This window comes from Rhinopithecus roxellana, chromosome 16 (assembly GCF_007565055.1).
Source record: "Rhinopithecus roxellana isolate Shanxi Qingling chromosome 16, ASM756505v1, whole genome shotgun sequence".
NCBI classification, from domain to species: Eukaryota; Metazoa; Chordata; class Mammalia; order Primates; family Cercopithecidae; genus Rhinopithecus; species Rhinopithecus roxellana.
In genome coordinates this window covers 70,670,386-70,690,506 of record NC_044564.1, presented here as the reverse complement: position 1 = coordinate 70,690,506, position 20,121 = coordinate 70,670,386, and the positions used below count along the sequence as shown (strand labels likewise).

Here is a 20,121-nt window from a genome sequence, read left to right as displayed (position 1 = left end):
ACTATACAGCCTAACTGGTCTTCTGGTTTTCACTCTTCCCTTACTCCAGTTTTATGGCAGCCAGAGTGATCTTGCTAAAACATGAATCGAACCATACAACTTTTCTGCTTAAACTTTCCAGTCCCTTTTCAGTACAATTAAAACAAAATTTGAAGCTCTTTTTCTTTTCTTTTTTTGTTTTTGAGACCGAGTCTCACTCTTGTTGCCCAGGCTAGAGTGCAATGGCAGGATCTCAGCTCACTGCAACCTCTGCCTCCTGGGTTCAAGTAATTCTCCTGCTTCAGTCTCCTGAGTAGCTGGGATTAGAGGCATGCGCCACCACAACCAGCTAATTTTGTATTTTTAATAGAGATGGGGTTTCACTATGTTGGTCAGGCTGGTCTCGAACTCCTGACCTCAGGTGATCCAACTGCTTTGGCCTCCCAAAGTGCTGGGATTACAGGTGTGAGCCACCATGCCTGGCCTCAAGCTCCTTTTCGTGACCAGCCATCTGCTGTACATTAAGACCCAGTGGTCTATATGACCTACCTCACTTAGCCCATACTTCCCATCAATCACAGTGCCCCAGCACACTGATCTTCCTTTCTTCCAACACAGCAGCACGTCAGCCCTGGCCATTCCCCGTCCCTGACATCTTCCACCTACAGACTTCTGCATGGCTCTCTTCTGGTCATTCAGGTCTCTGTGCAAATAACACCTCCTAGTGAGGCCTTTTCTAACCACTCCATATAAAGCATTCATCCCTGTGTGTGGCATGGGAGTGAAGAGATGTACACTTTAGATGGAGGCAACTTTACTTTTTTCATAAGCACTAGAACTAGCAGAATTTATCTTCTATATTTGTATATCTCCCCCCAGCCCCTGCTATTTCATTATGTAATTTTGATAACATCAGAGATCACATCTGTCTTGTTCTTTTCTTTATTTCTATCACCTAGGCCTGGCACCTAGTAGATTCTCAATAAATATCTGTTAAATGAAAATATGTGTTTATATGGTGTGCTATGTGCATTACCTGGATTTTTTGCATAACAACCCTGAGAGGCAGAAACAACAGTACTATATTTTACATACACAAAGAACTCAGACTCAGAAAGGCCCCATGGTGTGTCCAATGCAACAGAACTAGCAAGTTATAGGGCTGAACTGGAGCCCAGGTCCAGTTGACCTAAAGTCTGGTGCTTGTGATAGGTAATCCCAAGTCTTTGTCTGTGGACTGGCTGCCTCAGAATCCCCAGGGCACTTGTTTAAAACATAATCTGTCCTGCTATAATACAAGAGTTGCTCTATTGTGTTATAAAAACAACTGTGCCAATGGGGAGAATGAGGTTAGGGACCAGAGGGCTTTAGAGTCACAATTACCAAGTTATTTTTCCTACAGGAATTTTAATAATAAAGGTGTTTTTTATAGCTGCAAGTGTATAGCTATAAAATTCAAATGTCACTGAATTAAATCCAGCCCTTAATTAATTATATTGAGCTTTTGCTGGAAAGTAATGGCCTTTTTTTCTTGCCAGGAGAAGTACTGTTGTTAGCACAGGCTACTTCTTACGCATTCTTATTACTTTCATGATCCATTGTTAAGACAAAGCACAAAGTTATCCAACTATTTATAATCAATAGAGATTTATAATGAAAATAATGTTTCTTAATCAACTGACCCTCTTATACCTATTAGAAAAATGTTAGCATATATTTTGAGTCCTACTTCAGAACTACTAAATCTGAATCTCAGATGACAGGGTAGAAGCTGTAATCTGTATTTTTAACAAGTTCCTAGGTGATTCTGCTATGCAGGCAGGTTTGATATTCAATACGTTGTATTCTTAATTTTTCTTTAACTGGTTCCTCTTCCTCCTGGTGAGAGATATCTTTTGAGATACCACTTGATCTCTATTAGATTTTTTTCAAGCTGGAGCTGCTATTTTAGTGACCAACTTAAAAAAATCAACATAAGCCTATTTTAGATCACGTGGTTGATCACCTACTAATTGACTACTGCTGTGTGATGACTGCCATGTGATTGCCAATACCTATGTTTGTGGACATGGTTACAATCACATTGATATTAACTAGTACTAGTTTAACCATGGAAGTTAACTAAGGAGAATAGAACAAAGATGCAGAGAAGGAGTGAAATTATAAATTATACATTTGTGTTAAGATAACAAAAGCCACGGCATGCTGTACCAAAAGGGCTTTCACAATAGGAAAAACAGAAAAAGGTGCTGAGAGCTAAATCATCATCACTAAGCCCTCAGCAGCATGAGCCGTGCCTCAGCAGTCAGTACTATGCATGCTTTGTGAACAGCCATTTAGTTTTAGCAAGTCAGCATCAGCTCACAGATTAGTGTTAATTTATAGAAATTGATAGGGTTTACATTCTTTCATTTAATCTGTAAATGTATTTGTGTTATAGCTGAATGAGAGCCATACAAACAGAAGATTACGCTCAGTTTTATATCTGTATAAATTTAAGAAAAAATAAGGAAACAGAAATAAAGGCAAGCGTTTCAATTAATCAGGCACAATATGAGAAATGAAGGCAGCTCTTATACAAAAGGTGAGCCTGACATATGGCTAAAACTTGTACGTCAGCATCCAAGGATGTGAAGGCCATTGAGGAAGGAGCATGGCCTTGTCATGCCTTTAAAAACAGAGGTGTTCAGCAAACCAGGAACCATCTTGATCCTGAAGGATGAGGATCTCTGGAGAGACAGGCAGGGACAGACGAGTAACCCCTGGAACCCCTGGAAACCCATTCCTGCACATAGTCTGGGCTCTGGTTCAGGTCTCTCTCCTATGTGATTTGGGGTAAAATCAAAATTCAGTGGGAAAAAATCTGAACATATGTGTTTGAAAAGTATCTTTGGCCTAATATAAAGGTGATTGAGAGAGAAGCCAGAGGAGATGGAAAGTTTGTTTTCTGAATGAAGCCAAGAGTAGAAAGCATTGTTAAGTACTGTTTACTCAGGGCTGAATCCCAGGTCTCTGCTAATAGAAACTTTGTTTAAAATGTCATGCTGCCTTCCATTTTAGAAGCCATGGCAGAGAATGACTTGCTATCAGCCAAACCCTTTTCCTCTTCTTCCTGTGCACACAGCTAGATAATTTTCCAGCCTTTGTGCGGTTAGGTGTGAGCATGGAACTGAGTTCTAGCAGATGGAACATGAACAGACGTGAAGTGTGCCACTTCTTGGCCCAAAATACAAAAACTCTCTTGTGCAATTCTTTTAGACTTTATGTGAGCAAGAAATAAACTATCATATTTTAGCCATCATATATTTATAGGTTTGTTTTTTTGTAACAGTTAGTAAGTGCCATTTAACCCAGGCTTAATGAATATTTGTTGACTCTTTGAATGGATGAATCCAATGGGTCTTCCTTTCATTCCTCTAACATTGTAAGTCACAAATATACTTGAAAATAATTTCCCCTAGTCTTAGCTATCAACAGTGAGTTGTACTTCAAGGACTTAGATTCTCTGTTTGGCTAAGGCAGTTTAGGCTAGGAAGTGTGCATGTGCGTTCATTTTCAGGGAGAAGAGAGACTTGTGGAAGATAACTGGAAACGGGGCAACAGCAGACACAAGGGCCGCAGGCTGGGCAGATTTGGCAGGTTTGGAGATTACATGAGAGCTCTAGAAAGGGCCCACAAACAGCAAATAGGTTTGAGATCCTGAAGCCAAATGTAATGACTGACAGAGTTTTCCTGGAGTACAGTGCAGACACGGATTCTGAGTTACCTTCATAAGGGCTGAAGAGCAAAAATACATGATGAGCTAGTGATGCCTGCAGTGGGCAGGAGCAGGAGAAGGGGCTGCCTACAGGTTAGGTGTCCCGACCTCATCTCTGCATAGTGTAGCTAAGTACCCTTAGGCAAGTTATTTAGTCTCTGTGCCTCAGTTTTCTACTTCTAAAGTGTCTGAGAGGAGTAAGTAAATGGATGCATGCAAAGCTGTGAGAACAATGGCTTTGCACAGCAGGAAGTTTGAATAAATGCTGGCTATCACCAGCACTATCTCTACTATAACACAATGAAATAATCTGTACAACAAATCCCTGTGACATGAGTTTACCTGTATAAAAACCTGGACATGCACCCCCCCGAACCTAGAAGTTAAAAAAAGGTAAAGAACTTTTTGGTAATAGTTACATAACTATATAAGTTTGCTAAATAAATCTCTAAATTGCACATTCACAAAGAATTTTATGATATGTAAATTATATCTCAATAAAGGTAAAAAATAGTTTTAACCTAATTTTGCCTGTTTTGGTTTAGAGTCAACAATGTGACTACTAATTAATTGCCTTGCATAGAAGATGAGAAGGAATTAGAACTGTTATGCCTTTGAAACTCTGTTTAGTTGGTATGCCTTCAGCATAACTATTACAGGGCCCTTAGCACTTGAGGAAATAGGTAGGGCTTAGACTGCCTTTTCCCAGACATTCCCAGGCTGCATGGCGTCCTTCTCATATCCTTGTTTCTATTACCATTCTCTTTCAATATTTAGGTATTTTTTGCCAATGTCAGTGGGTCAGGTTGCTCAGATTACTACCATTACCTCTTCTAATTATTTAATTGATGTTGATGGTTTCTATGTAGAATAAGGCCGGAAGTGGTTCTGCCACAAATTCTTTGCATGTTCCACTGCAAGAGTCCTAGCCAAGGGACCCCATACTTAGTACAGCCATGTGATGCTGCAGCCTCTCTAGAAACCATTAACAAAGGATGTGGTATATCCTACCACCTGTCCAACCACCATCCTTCCTGTGTTCCATTGAACAGATGTTGGAATTGCTTTTTTGAGATTGAGATGTGCCAACTTGAACCACTTATACTTTTTTATTTCCTCTAGTCAACTGAGGAGCTGAGTGAGATTCTCCTGCTATACTCTCATCAGTTTTAAGTAAGTTCTATAGCCGGGCGCGGTGGCTCAAGCCTGTAATCCCAGCACTTTGGGAGGCCGAGACGGGCGGATAACGAGGTCAGGAGATCGAGACCATCCTGGCTAACACGGTGAAACCCCGTCTCTACTAAAAAAATACAAAAAACTAGCCGGGCGAGGTGGCGGGCGCCTGTAGTCCCAGCTACTCGGGAGGCTGAGGCAGGAGAATGGCGGGAACCCGGGAGGCGGAGCTTGCAGTGAGCAGAGATCCGGCCACCACACTCCAGCCTGGGCGACAGAGCGAAACTCCATCTCCAAAAAAAAAAAAAAAAAAAAAAAAAAGTTCTGTAAAAGTTTGAGGTCTTTCGTGGGCATTCTCTACATTTGTACTTACTGAGAAAAACTTAAGGGCCTTAGCTATTCAGTATTCTAACAGATTTTGAAATCTCCTTGATGTCAGCTTAGATCAGTCAATGGCTATTACCATGTGGCCCAGAGAACACAGTCAAACCTGTCCACCTTTCCTTTTTTTTTTTTGAGATGGAGTTTGCCTCTTGTTGCCCAGGCTGGAGTACAGTGGCATGGTCTTGGCTCACTGCAACCTCCGCCTTCTGGGTTCAAGCGATTCTCCTGCCTCAGCCTTCCGAGTAGCTGGGATTACAGGTGCTTGCCACCATGCCCGGCTAATATTTATATTTTTAGTAGAATGCGGTTTTGCCATGTTGGCCATGCTGGTCTCGAACTCCTGACTTCAGGTGATCTGCTCGCCTCAGCCTCCCAAAGTGCTGGGATTACAGGCGTGAGTCACTGCACCTGGACCACCTTTCCTTTTGATCTAGTGCATGGGAATAAATCTTCCTTTGTTAGCCTTTGCATTGGTGACAAGGTCCTCTGTGAGTCTAACTCTTTATGAAGCAAAACCCTCCTTTGTTAACAGAGTGCTGGGTGAAAATTCAGAAATGCCAGTTTGAAGTGACTTACATTATGATAAGCTTACACAATTGCTCGTCTTTTATTGTAACTACTAAATCATGATGGGGAGGGACAGAGGAAGAAGAATTTCAAAAAACTGCCTTTTATTTTTATTTTCCCAGTGAGGTTTCTGTGATCTCTTTATTAGACACAATGAGTATCAGCTATTCAACTCATAAAGAGCAAAAAAACATGCCAGGAAAGGAGAAATATTTTCTGTCTCTCCCTTCCTGTGAAAACGTCAGATGAGCTCATCTGTGTTCTCTCCTTTCAATGAAAAATACACTCATCCCTCAGCCCTCATTTTATTCTCATTTCCCATTGATGATGTCAGGCAGGCCTTACAGTATCTCTTTTGTGATCTTATAAAATCAATAACAACCAAAAATGTTTCCCTCTTGTCGATGACCTCACCAATGGTGTATACCTGGAGAGGCCCTTATCTGCATTGGTAAGTACAGCTAAACTCCATGGATCCAGACTGAAGCAATTTACCAGGAAACTGCTTCCTTTCCTTCAAAAACCTTGCCTAGGCCATTCAGATTTGGAAGATTTCTGAGCAAGATAGCTGAGTGCTGAATTTAACAGGCCAAGATGATTCTCCAGTCTCTGTGTTTATGTCTGTACACATCAGAGACTCTCCTTTACCTAGCCCTGTTTATTCCTGAACACAAATTAATACTTCAAAATGTTAGGTATGTGACATTTTGGTGACATTCCTATAATCCCCTCCCTGCAATCCTCCCCTCCTAAGCTACTTTCATCTACACCCGGAGCAGTGAAACAGGCATCCAGTTAAGTGAATTCAGAAAGAGGAATTTTGTGCCATTCGGTCTAAATGGCTGTGAGTTCCCTGGGCTATTCCAGGGAGGTAGGGAGGGAAACATTGGCCATCTCCATGCTGAGAGACACTTGCAAGGTACTCCCAAATCCCTGAGACTTAAAGATAAAACCAACACATAATGGAAGATTTTAGAGAGGAGCAAAAGGCACAAAAGACAGTATTTTACAGGCCAAACATGGCAGAGCAAGGAAGGTTTGGCTGTATTGTATGTCTAAAACTAAATAGTGTTTACATGTTCAAAGAAAACTTGTGTACAGAATAAGAAATAGAACTGAAATGAATCTGAGATGCAGAATTGGCAAGACACTGGATCCAGGGGATGGGGCAAACTCAATGTCAGGCATCTTGCTGTGGGCCAGGGAGAGCCCGTCAGGCCTCTCTCTCTGTGGCCCATGTGAAATATTCATCACAAGTCACCTCCCTTGCTCTGAATCCACGTGCCCCAAGTACTTTCCAGATGGCTATTCTAGCTTCCCTAGTTGACAGTGAGACATTGAGAGAGCTGCTCTACAAAGGGTTTGTGAGCATTCTGGTCCCTGAAAAGGAGTCTCTCCCACTGTAAACATAAGTTGGCCTTTGTTGTATGTATTATTCTCTCAATATATAATAATAGCTAACAAATATTGAGTGGCTGCTATGTGCCAGCCACAATTATAAACATTTTTTATGAATGATTGCATTTAATCTCCATGAGAACTGAGTCAGGTACTGTTATTAGGTACTGTCATTTTCCAGATGAAGAAATTGAGTAAGTATAAAGATGTTGCACAAGGTTACACTTAGGAAGTGACAGAGCCAGGACACAGACCTAGACCCCAAGGCTCTGGAGCCCGTGATTTTAACTGCCATGCTATACCTGCTTTTGCGAATCATGAACAAATTTCCCTGCATCTGGTCAATGCAGGCACACTGGCAAGACACAAGTTCATACTTTCCTTATAAAATCATGGGGACACTTGATTATCTTGAGGCTCAAAGTCTTTTTTTTCCCTCTTTGGCCTACATTTATACTGAAGTCCAGGAAAAACCCCTGCAGTTTCCATAACAACACAGTAGTGCTGAGATTCACCATGAGGATTTGACAGCAAGTGAACTGAATCAGTTTCTAAGTTCATACTTGAAAAATATCAGTTAGGACTCATACTGAAAGCTACATGGAAACAGAGTTGGGATAATGGTTTGCACGTCTTACAACTGTTTTCAGGCTGTTTCACTCTAGAAGAGCTAGAGAAAGAAAGGAGGCTTCCATTTATTGCGTGTGAACGATGTGCCTGGCATTGGGTTAAGTGCTTTTTCACACATGCATCTTACTTAACCTCACAACAACCCTGTAAAATAATGTTAGTTTAATTTTTACAGATGAGAAGAGAGACTCATTGACGTTATATACTTTGTCCAAGATCACATAGCTAATAAGCAGTATAACTGGTAATCAAACTTAGAAATGCCTGATACTCATTCACCCCCACCCCTCCAATTTATGTTCAGATTATACCTTATAACTACTAAGCAGGATCTCCATGCATACATTTGAAGTAAACTGTTATTATCTCCCAATTCTAGATAGCCAGTTATCCATCGCTTGCCTTCACTTCTCTGTAAGCATCAGGGAGCACGAAATGCAGGTTTTATTTATTGCTGTAGGTTCCACAATATGTGGCAGAGGGTGTGCTCACAACAGGAGCTGGTGAACCACCTAACACTGTGAGTGTAGACATTGGCACAGGCGTGGATGATAAGCTCAGGTAAGGGTGCAAATGCAGTCATAAGGCAATGCACATTTTGAGCCTTTGTTTTTAGAGGGACTGCTTGATAGATTTTCCAGCAGACCTAAACAAACCCTGGCAGCTAAGGTGCAAGGATGCAGCTCCCTATGCCCTGGGTGTGGTGTCTGTAGTCATATTTCACCAGGCAGCCCCTCTCCCCCCCTTCCTTGGTGCCTCTTTGGCTGCTCTGTCTCTCTTCCCCGGCTTTGAACTTGTTGGCAGCCTCCAATAACCCCTCTTCAAAGAGCTGAAGGCAAGCCTGATGTTACAATTGCCTTGCTTAATTCCAGACAGGTTTCTATTAGTCGTATTAAACTCGGGTGAACAAAGGGTATTTAGTCTGTGATAGAGCTGAACTGTATCTAGATTAATATAAACAAGAGAATTAGTCCTGCAAGAGCCACTATCTGCGAGCAACTGGAAAGATGTCAGCGGTGCCCTTGCTAAAGCAGGTTGGAGGGTGGATGGCAGAACAGATTTAACAAGATTGGTGCTGAGCATCTGCAGTCTGTATAAAGAGGGGAATAAAGATTGCAACTGGAATACATTAGAAGAAAAGCAAATGTTTTATTCACAAAAAATAGGCATTAATAATATCAGTCTTTAATCCGGCCCAGGGCTCCTTAACTTGCCTTCTTCATTATTGACTTTGATCTTCCCCGCAAAGCTGCCTGCTAAGGGTCCCTTCCCAGACCCGCCTGAAGTCATGGGGGCATACATACTGTTGCTAAACAGATATGCAAGGGGGTAGCATGTGTGACTGGAGTACAGTGTGACAACATAATCCCGACAGGGACAGATGAAGTCAGTGTGGGGTGATGTTGGCTTTTCTAACATCTACTGAATCATCTGATGAGAGTAGCAATTGAAAAGAATAAATACAAACACATGCGACACAGCCACAAAGACTGGATGGCCCAGATCTGAGAGGAAGGATCCTATTTTCTCAGATCAGTGGGAAAGCAGGGAGAACAATTAGCTGGGAGTTAGGCGACTCCAGTTCCCTTCTTCCCCGCCACTAGCGGAGCAGCTGTGTGACCTCGGGTTGCCTGGCCTCTGAGAAACAAGGGCCCTGGTCCAGCTGGTATCTAAGTTCTCTTTCAGTTTCAAAGGCATGGGTTTGTCCTATGCAAAGAGGTTTTATAAAAGCTCTACATGTCTTTTACTACGAGACCACAACTTTGGGAGACATTGTACTCTGAGTTGCAATGTTCTTAAGTCACCATGTGCAGAATGTATTGTCTAACCTCAACGGATAAAGGGGAAGTGTTGGCAGCGCGTTAGAGCAAGAGGTTGAAATAAAGCAGAATCAGAGAGAAGTTCTGGGGAACATTCCTGCTTCAAGCCATGACCACAGAATTCCAATTACTTAAGGGTCGTAGTCTTTCTTGCAACAGGTGGAACAAGGAGATGACAGGATCCAAAAGAGTCTTCAATGATCATAATTCACAATTCATGTTCCAACATGCTACTTATTTGCACACATCACCTTTGCTCACATTATTCCTTCTGCAGGAAATATCCCTGTCTCTTATCAAAATTCCACTCACTGCAACTCTAAGACGTCCTGGCGGGAATGTACTGTCCTTGCATACTATTTGGTTATCAGTTATAGCACTTCATTCTACCTCATACTACACTGCCACTGTAATTATAGATTACAAACTCCCTGAAGATGGAATCTCAGTCTCCTTTATGTATGCATCTCTGGGCCTGTTTGACATACTGTAGGCACTCATTCAATAAAAGTTTATGAAATGAACAGAACAGGGATTTTCAGGTTACCTGCTAATGTGACGGCAATGGAGACAGAATCGTATCCCAAGGCATTGGTGGCATTGCAAGTGTAGAAACCCACATCTGCTTCCACTGGTGCCAAGATCTGTAAGGAATCATCTGGCTGTAGAAGAATCCTGGAGCAACAGAAAAGAAATATAGACCTGGTCAAGTCAGTTGACTCCTTTTTGGCATTCAATATTGGTAAGGCAGGAAGGAACCTCAGGATGTATGCAGAACCCTGTTTTAACAACAGAGACAAACCAGCTACAAGGACAATCAAGAACCTGGGCTCTCTTGCCTCTTTGATTAATGTGACTGTGGTAGTGATCTCAAATAAGGAAGTTTCTCATTGCTTTTGCAGCCTGTGGATTACTTGATCTAAATGCTACCAGCTGGACCAGACAACATATGTGCACCAAACACATATAACACACACAGATGTCTAGGGGAAGGGGGGATGCTAGAACAAATGGCACAGATAGATTTGGGGAAGGCTCATTAAGGAAAAAGCAAAGTTACAAAGAGAAGTGGAGCTTGGTTGGATGATTGAAAGAACGTAGGTCTTCCAGAGATGAAGAAAGATATCTTGGGCAGACACCGTGTCTCATGCCTGTAATCCCAGCACTTTGGGAGGCTAAGGCAGGCAAATCACCTGAGGCCAGGAGTTCAAGACCAGTCTGGCCAACATGGCAAAGCTCCATCTCTACTAAAACTACAAAAAAATAAAATTATCTGGGCATGGGGGTGTATGCCTATAATCCTAGCTACTTGGGAGGCTGAGGTGAGAGAATCACTTGAACATGGGGGGCAGAGGTTGTAGTGAGCTGAACTTGCCCCACTGTACTCTAGCTTGGGACACAGAGCATGGCTCTGTCTCAAAACAAACAAACAAACAAACAAACAAACAAACAAACAACAAACAACCAGACAGACATCTGTTCAGGTTTGCAGGTAGGAGAGAAAAAGCCAAGAATTGCATATTGATGAGAGGATCTTACACATATATTTGCAGGAAATTCTATGTGTCACAGCCCCGGTGTAGTCATATATACATTTATTGTCTTTATTTAGTTATAAATATTATAAGGCACAAAACTCAGGTGTTTTTTTTTTTTTTTTTTTTTTTTTTTTTTTTTTTGTGAGACAGGGTCTTGCTCTGTCACCCAGGAGTGCAGAGGCACAAACACAGCTCACTGCAGTCTTGAACTCCTGGGTTCAAGCAGTCCTCCCACCTCTGCCTCCTGTGTAGCTGAGACCACAGGCATGCACTACCATTCCCAGCTAAGTTTTAAATTTTGTGTAGAGATAGGGTCTTGCCAAGTTGCCCAGGCTGCCTTGAACTCCTGGGTTCATATGATCCTCTTCAGGTCTTATTTATTGCTTTTATTTTCCCCACTGCTACAGGGGACTCTCTGTAGAGTAGGTTCCCAGTAGAATAAAGTCAAAACTTGCCCTTCAAGGTCATGGAGAGAAAATTCCAGAATAATCAGTCTACTTTAGACTTTTTTTTTTTTAATCTGAAAAGACTTGAAAGAATCAAACTGTGAATGCCTATAGTGAGCTTCAAACCCACTCCATCCAAGTCTGTTTTTTCTCTTCTAGATTTATGTCATTTCTAGAAAGTACATGTAACATCATGCCAGCTTAATTAATGATTAACGATGACTTGAACCTGATGTCTTGGTGACTTAGTGAGGCTGGCTGATAACTGGAATGTGTATGTGGAGGAGGGAATCTAGAAGGGTTGGGGGAACAGCAGAGAAGCTCAGAGATCCGGTGCCTAGACCTGGCAGGTGCTTTAGGTTGACAGTTCATTTGACAGTACAGAAATGGCTCAATAGCCAGTTTTGAGGATCCTGAAGCCAGTCATTTCCAGCTTTGTGATTTTTTAACCTCCCTATTTTCAAAAGCTTCAAAAAACTGTTCACCCAATATTATGCTAGCATCCATCCCTAGGAGGTAAGCAGTTAATAGGGGTTGTTTTTCAAGAAAGTGAGAGGGTGGGGAAACAGAAAGGTCAGGAGAACCCATAAGACTCTGTGGTAAGATTAAGCCTGGAAGTCAGATCTGCTCCAGCAACACTCTCCCACTATACAATTCTTTCCTCACTATTTCCCTTGCTGGGCCTCTCCAGGCTCTATGATATTTGCAGTTCAGCACCACTTCTAATCAGCTGTCAATTATTCTGAGGTGGGTGACAGTCTGGCAGTGAATGAGATCTCCTCAGCTCGGCTTTTAGCCTTGGGCCTACTGCATTGCTTATTCTTACCTCCTTTCCTGTCAGAGGAAAGGCAGGAAGTAGAAGTAAGGCTTCCATCAATCAATCGAGTTATATATGGGCAGCTCTAGTAAAATGGGGAAGGAAATAGATACCTTAGTTAAAGGGAAGTTTCTGGATGATTTGTGCTTGATTTAGTGCTATTCCAGACCATCACCACTATTACTGGAGACACTCAAGTTTTGTGGCATTGAACTAGAGCTGAAACATTGTGAGGGATGAAAGGAAGCCTCTGAGAGCTTGTGATATAGCTCATCCACCCATTCGTTCACTGAGAGATTGTGTTATAGCTTATCTACCCATTCATTCACTCATCCATCAAACATTAGGTGCTTTTTTCTCAAACAATTACATGTTAGTTTATTTCAAAGAAGCTATTAAGAGAAAGATGACTACACACTTTACTTATCTTCGGTAAACCATACAATATTTCAGATCATCGTATGACTGTTTCCTGAAGGAATCTTACAAGACGCAACATAATGTAATATCATTGCTAAGTCTCTTCAGGTGTTCAAGCTGTTTCAGATTAGAAAATTAAAAATCAACTTTACGATTTAAATCTTTATGATGTCCCAGGAATATTTATGCTTTCACAAAAATTCTAACTCATAATGAAAGTAGGCTTAGTCAAGTTTCAATAGAACTGAGAATGACGGAACTCAGTAGATCATTATTTTCACCACATGGCAAAGGTAGAAATTAAAATATGCTAAGTTCCCAAACCCATTAGGGTAGTTGGCTCCCTGACACTGGAAACATCTCTCTTGTCCCTGCAGAAAAGGGTTCTTGGACACTCACAGCAGGAGGCTAGAAGATAGTTCTTCTGAACTTTGTTTTGGTCCTACTATGATTTAAGTAATGGCCATTGGCAAATCTCTTCACCTTCCTCTATTTCAGTTTACCAACTTCTAAAACCCAGTTGAAGTACGTTTTCATGCTCATCAGAGGGAATTGTTAAACTGGGGTATATAATGAATTTCTAGATCCTCTTTTGGTATTTCCAGTAACTCTTTTCTTGGTAATGCTGTACACTCTGAATGGCAAATTAACCGTGAGGGGGGAGGAAGGATGAGGAAATTGTGAGGAAGGAGTGAGAGGGACACCTGATATTGGCCTGTTTCCCCCAGGCAACTTATGAGATCTCCATATTAGAATCATTTTTTTTTTTTTTTTTTTTGCATACAACTACCGCCCCTGTCTGATTTCAGGCAGAGGATGTAAACCTCTCCTACCCTGGCCTGTTTATTTTTAGGTGGGGGTTAGTTTTTGTAGTTACACCGGTTTCTCCAGGCACTAAGTAAGCCACCATGCTTTCTGCCCATGTCTGAAGCCTGGAAAAGAATTCCTACAAGGCTGATGAAAGGAAGGGAGGTGATCCATCACAGAGGGCACAGAGTTTTAAGGATTTGAACTAGAACAGGAGTAGCGGCAATGGAAAGGGTGACGTGTAGATCATGAGATTTAGCATTTGTATAGTCTATTATTCCATAAACGATGTATACAAAGATAGAGAAACTGTAGTATTCACTTTCATAAAAACAGTCTTAAATATTGTCTTAAGACAAAATCTACATGGGAGAAAGCCTGAATTTCTCACTTATTGTGTATACTTATAAAAGTGACTTATATTTATAAAATGGAACTGTCTAGCTCAATGGTACATAGTTATTTGGCGGCAGAGTCAGGATTTGAAGTAGAATTTCTTGTTTTTGGTCCAGCACGTTTCCCCCCTACCCTATAATCCCTTTGGGACCACCGTAAGACTCAACTGTTCAGTCATGTTTTCTTCTTGTAATTAGAAAGCTGCCCACAGTGTGTTCTTTGTACATTTGGCCCATTTGGATGTTATTTCCCTTTCTCCTACAATCCACTAAGGCATAAGTCTTTTCAGGGATAGGGGAGGATTTCACTCCTGTTATTATACATACAATACGCCCATAAAATCGGTAGATGAAGGCTTCAAGGCTGCCACTAGGTGGAGCAGTAGTTCCGGAGGGGGGGTCCCATGCAGGGCTCTCTGGGAAGCACCACCAGGCAAAGGAAAGGGCTTGCTGCAGAGACGGAGGCTTGCTTCAGTTCACCTAGCCTGGCAACTAGAGAGAAAGATTCCTGGAAAAAAAATATTTTCTTCGTATTTCAGGAGTCTACTCTATTAATTTAGCTTAATTTGCTAGTAGCTGATTTCTGTCAGCTTATATTTAGTTTCCAAATTTGATAGGCTTGCTTTAGAATGAGCAGTCAGAGAAACATAGGGCTGCTTTCCAAACAAAACCAATAGGATTCCTTTGGAGCTGTTTTGGAATTTATGGAATCAGAGGATGTGGGGACATAGAATGGGTACAATTAAGACCTACACAGCAAGTGGTAATTTGGTCATGTTAGGTATATCAATACTCCCTGCCTTCCTCCCAGACCTGTACCCCACTTCCTTTTCAGTTTTCTAGCCTAAAACTTATTACTTTACTTATTTGACCCTATTTTTAGCCAGAAAATGAAGGAGCAGTTTTGTTTTTCTGGGGGCCTTCATTTGTAAGCTTCTATGTGACAATACGCCTTCGCAAGCATCCTATAAATTAAGGACCAGCTGAGAGGGTGCAAGAAATTGTTTTTGGTACATAAGTAAAAATCCTTGTCATGCATGAGAATAAGATATGGACAAAATGCTCACGGGCCATTTCGACCAAGTATAATCTCTTTCAGGCTAAATCATTTCCTCTGTGCTTAAGGGCTCTTATTTGAAATAAAGGCGGCTCCGGGTGTATAAAGGAAAAGTCTCTAGAAGTTCTGTGAGTAGGCCGGCATCATGGGGTCCTCTGGATCTTTGGCTGAACTGTGAACACCACTGTCTTGTGTGAACCTACTTCTCAAATTGATCTCCATGCCCAGCTTTGAGGAGCTGCCTTGTGGAGGGGAAGACTTCCCAAATTGGAGCCAAGAGACTCGGACTCCAGTCTAGAGTCACGTGGTGGTCTTGGGCAAGTCATTCAATTGTGTGAGGCTTTAAGTTTCTTCTATAAATTCAGGTTAATACTGACCTCAAGAGTGTTTCTGTGAAGATCTCATAGAAGAGTATATAAACTCATTCTTACTGTTTTGCAAGTAAAAAGGTCTCAGTTTAAACACCAGATAAAGCTAATAAATGATTTTTTTTGATGGTACACATAACCTAAGTAACCTTCTTGGAATTTCTAGTTGTCAGACAAAATATTTAGGTTGTGGGTAGAGAAATGTCCATCTACTACCTGGGATATGTTATTGTACCACCTCAGGCCTCTCATTCTGACTGGTATGCTTTCCTAAACCTATTTTAGGTCTCAACACAGGACTGGAAGCTGAAAATTATGGATGTATCCTTTCTCTGTAGAACAGTAGCTTCCTCATCTTTTCAAACTTATCTGCCCCACATCCCAGTACAAACTTGTCACTCTAGTCAAGATGGCCTCTTTGACTCTCCTTGTCATTAGCTTGCGGCTAAAGATAGGCTCCTCCTCTTCCCCCTCCCTTAAGAACAAGTTCTAGTTCTATTTTCTCATGCTGCTATACTACACAAGAATCTGTCCACTTCCTGATCTAGTTGTTAAAACTCCACTACAAAGTCTTTCAATCAACAGTGTCTCATTTCTTCAGTGAGATTGTAAATTATTATCTCATCCATAGTTCTGTCTTCAGTATTCAGCATAGGGCTGGCACACTAAATAAATACACAATGAATACTCATTTGGTTATCTTCAAAGCAACAGGGCTGAAAATGATCATATCCACAGTATAGCATAGCGGACGGTGGTTGAGAGAACAGACTCCGGAGCCATTAATGATGGGATCAAATCCCTGCTCTGCCACTTAGCTCTGTAGCCTTGGGCAAGTAATTTATTTAACTTCTCAGTGACAGTTTCCTCATTTATAAAATGAGAATGATAGTACCTACCTAGGGTTGTTGTGAGAATTCTGTATAAGCTAATGTATTTAAAGGACACAGAAAAGTGCCTGGCATGTAGGAAAAACCAAAGAAATGTAGATGATTATGATTTTGTCACAGTTAACATCGCCATGATCATTACCATTCACTCTTCATGCCAGGGCTTATAAATTCTAGATGTTGTGAAGACATGGGGAAATGAGAAATATAGAGCTTTCAATGAAAAAACCATAAATCGGGTGTATAGAAGGGGAACAAGGGGTTTGCTGTGCATGGGACCAGGGAGCAGGAAAGAGGAGCAGAGAACTGAGGCCACGTGGCACGTTGGGTTGGCAACTACCTTAATTCTATTCTTGACTCAGGAATCTCTGAATAAGGACAACTAGTTATTTCCATAACTGTATTAACACCATTAACCAAATACTGAAATTTTAGAACACTAGAAAGAAAAAAAAAGCCAGAATTCTGCAATTTCAGAAAGGAATACAAACAAGAGCAAAACAGTTAGAGCCGGAAAACAGTGAACCCAGGAGCAAGTAAGCAAAGTTTGTGCAAAGAACCTTAGCCCCAAATTCCTATTTATAGGACCAGATGGTGAGGTCTTTTCCTTATCCTAAAATGAGTGTTTTTCTGCTTAGGGATTCCTTAGATTAGGATAATAGAATCTACCACAAAGTGGGAGTGGGTACTAGTATTTATAGGCAAATGTATAAGCTTTATATTATTGAATTCTTACTACCATGTTACTAGATTGATGTTATTTTTCCATTTTAGAGAGGAGGCAAAAGGTCACAGAAGCAATTTGCTCAGCTAGTACATGGTGGCATCAGGAGTAAGGAATGACCTTTGATTGTTCTTAAACTGACAGCATCCAGGAATCGACTCGGGCCTAGTTGGCAGGCATATGGTTTGGCCTCATTTTCAGTGGGGGGGTGATTAACGTCAAGATTTGTAGTTACTTTGGGAAATGGACAATCACTAAAAAATATTCTGGACTTTAGATACTTTCAAATGGGAGGCAAAAGGAATGCTGTGAGAATTCCTCCATGAGCAAGATTATTTTTCTGAAACCAAAAATTATAGTAGCCCAGAGGCTTGCAAGGGGGAATTTTATTTTGTACAAAAATTTTGGGCAACAGATTTGAGGTTCATGAAGAGTTTCATATCACCATTTGGCTAGGGCAACTTTTTTTAACCTTTACTGTTTTTAATGTAATTGCCAACTAAAAGTTATTTAGTGCCAGAAGCTTCATGATTTGCTCAGATGGAAGTATAGAAAATATTTTTGGAATGGGAAAGGCCACCTGACCACACATTCTTAACCCTGGTCTTCTTCTTTTTGCCAGACCCTTTAACTTCCTTCTCTTTCAGAAGTTCATAGAGTCTTGAATTTGCTAATATGTGTATTTTATCTGCTTGCTAGGTAACTCATTTCAAATTACAAACCTCTGCATGAAATGACTGACTGGATTTCCTATCCACTTGGGATAGGGGTCCTCAAACTGCAGCCAATTACCACTTGCTTTTAATATAAATAAAGTTGTATTGGAACACTACCATATGGATTGAAGTATTATCTATGGCTGCTCTCACACTATAATGGCAGAGCTGAATATAGTCAGTTTAAGAATAGTCAAAGGTCATTCCTTACTCCTGATGCCTGCAAATCCTAAAATGTTTACTATCTGGCCCTTTACTAGAAAAGTTTGCTGACTTCTGGCATATAACATGGAAAAATTTTCATTTCTGGTTTATCTCAGTGACATCCTTATTTATACCAAAACAGTTAACCACTTTTCTGGAACTCTGCCATGTGCTAGGACCACTCTTCCAGGAAGAGTAAACTAACTGCTAGGGGGATCTCTGGAGATCCCCTAGCATTTCAGGGAATAGACTGTGCCTGACTCTAAGCCTCACTAGTGCTGTCTGGTTGTCACTGGTTGTCTACTATCCTCCAGTGCTCTTCACCTGCATGATTCATGATGGTCATTTCTGTGACCACTGCGTTGACACTCAATACTTTTCTTTTGCTGAGGCTTATGTATTTACTGGGATGGTTCTTTTTTCTCTGGCTTGCTATTCTTATACTTTTCAACTGAGAAAAACATTTGTCATCTCCATTTCCTTTAGCTCTATAAGGGAAACAAGCCAAACCAAACTGAAATGAGCTTATTTTTCCTTCCCTATCTTCCCTGCTTCTAGTTTTTATATTATCTACAAACTTGGAAACTGTATTTCATGTGCTTATGACTTTTACATAGAGGATTATTCACAACTATGGTTCTGAAATTGACCCTGGAGGAATTTCCCATCTGATCACCTCACTTCCATTCTGAGAAGTTTCCATCTGCTGAAACTCTGTGTTGCCCAAGTTAAAGACTTCCAAATATGCCTTAATTCATCTCCTATCCAACACCACTTTGGAACACTGTACAAAGCTTTCTGGGAAATATAATCATTTATAGGCTCTAGATTTCACTTTCCTATCAGCTCAGAGATGATAGCAAAAATTGTCAGTAGAATATCAACATCCCCTCATGATGCCTGGATTTAGGCAGATAATTCTCCATCATGCAGTTTTCCTAGAAACCTTGCTAACCCAACTCTTTGAACAACTACCTAGATGGTCCTCAAATAAGAGTGAAGCTTCTTAGTTTGAGATGTCCTAGAAGACAGTGTGATACAATGGCCCCATGTCTAAATGACAATGATTTTGCATACTGACAAATGAGTATCCATTGTGTGTCAGGCACATTACAGACATTATTTCTGTTCTTTGCACTCCTGCTAGTCTGAAGGGCAGAATAAAAGTGCCTGATTGTATTAGCATCATTTTAATTTAACTAATAAGAAAACCAAGGTTCAGAGAGATAAAAGTAGACTCACAATACTAAATGGCAGAACTGAGATTTGTGCCAAAGTTGCTCTGATTCCAGCCTTACTGTCTCCTACCACCGTGGGCTGCCCTTTGTGTTAACTGATGTGTCATCAGGTTGCTCCTCTGACTGAAGGGGGTGGGGAGGATAAGCTGGGAACACCTAGGCCCAGAAGAGAAGGAAAAGAGAACAGGCTTAGGGATTAAAAGGCTGAAACTCCTTAGACTTAGCCATTTCCCTAGGATTCCATGTTAAGTGGAGTATCACTTGGGAGTGACCTCCCACCCATAGGAAGAAATCAGTATTTTCTTCAAGCATCTAGTTTTGTATTATTCTTTATGTTCACCTGCATTCCTTTTGAAAAGAAAAGAAAGTCTTACCTAAAAGCTTACAGACTTGTATCAGCTGAGCTATGAGGAATCTGTGATATTGGTTACTTCTGGTCCAATAGTGTCAAGTGGTAAGCAAGGCCTTCCCTGACAGTGTGGTGCTATCAGCAGTATTTAGGTCTTTCTTGGGGGAAAGATCAATCCTCATCCAATAATTTTTCCTAATTTGGTAATCCAACCTGCAGTGCCAATTTTACAGAATCTGGGTTTTCTTTTCTATAAGGAAGTCAGCACTGCCCTTCCAGGTATTGTTTCTAGAACTGGATTCAGACGTAGGAATACTGAACATATATTTGTCCATATTACATGAGCCTCCTGGTATTAGATGTAGAGAAGGATAATTTACCAGATTCTTTGGCTAGGGTTGTTATACTCTATCCAAAAGCAGATTGGAGTTAGCTTTTGCCTGA

At 41.1% G+C, this 20,121-nt stretch overlaps 1 protein-coding gene across 1 annotated transcript in view; it reads right to left on the bottom strand.

Annotated features, from left to right (window-relative positions):
* The window catches only part of ADAMTSL1 (ADAMTS like 1), a 440,698-nt gene that overhangs the window by 92,698 nt on the left and 327,879 nt on the right, over window positions 1–20,121 (bottom strand). Inside the window, exon 20 of the mRNA XM_030920098.1 lies at window positions 10,256–10,383. Coding sequence (XP_030775958.1) covers window positions 10,256–10,383 — 128 coding nt within the window. The remainder of the gene's footprint in view (window positions 1–10,255; window positions 10,384–20,121) is intronic.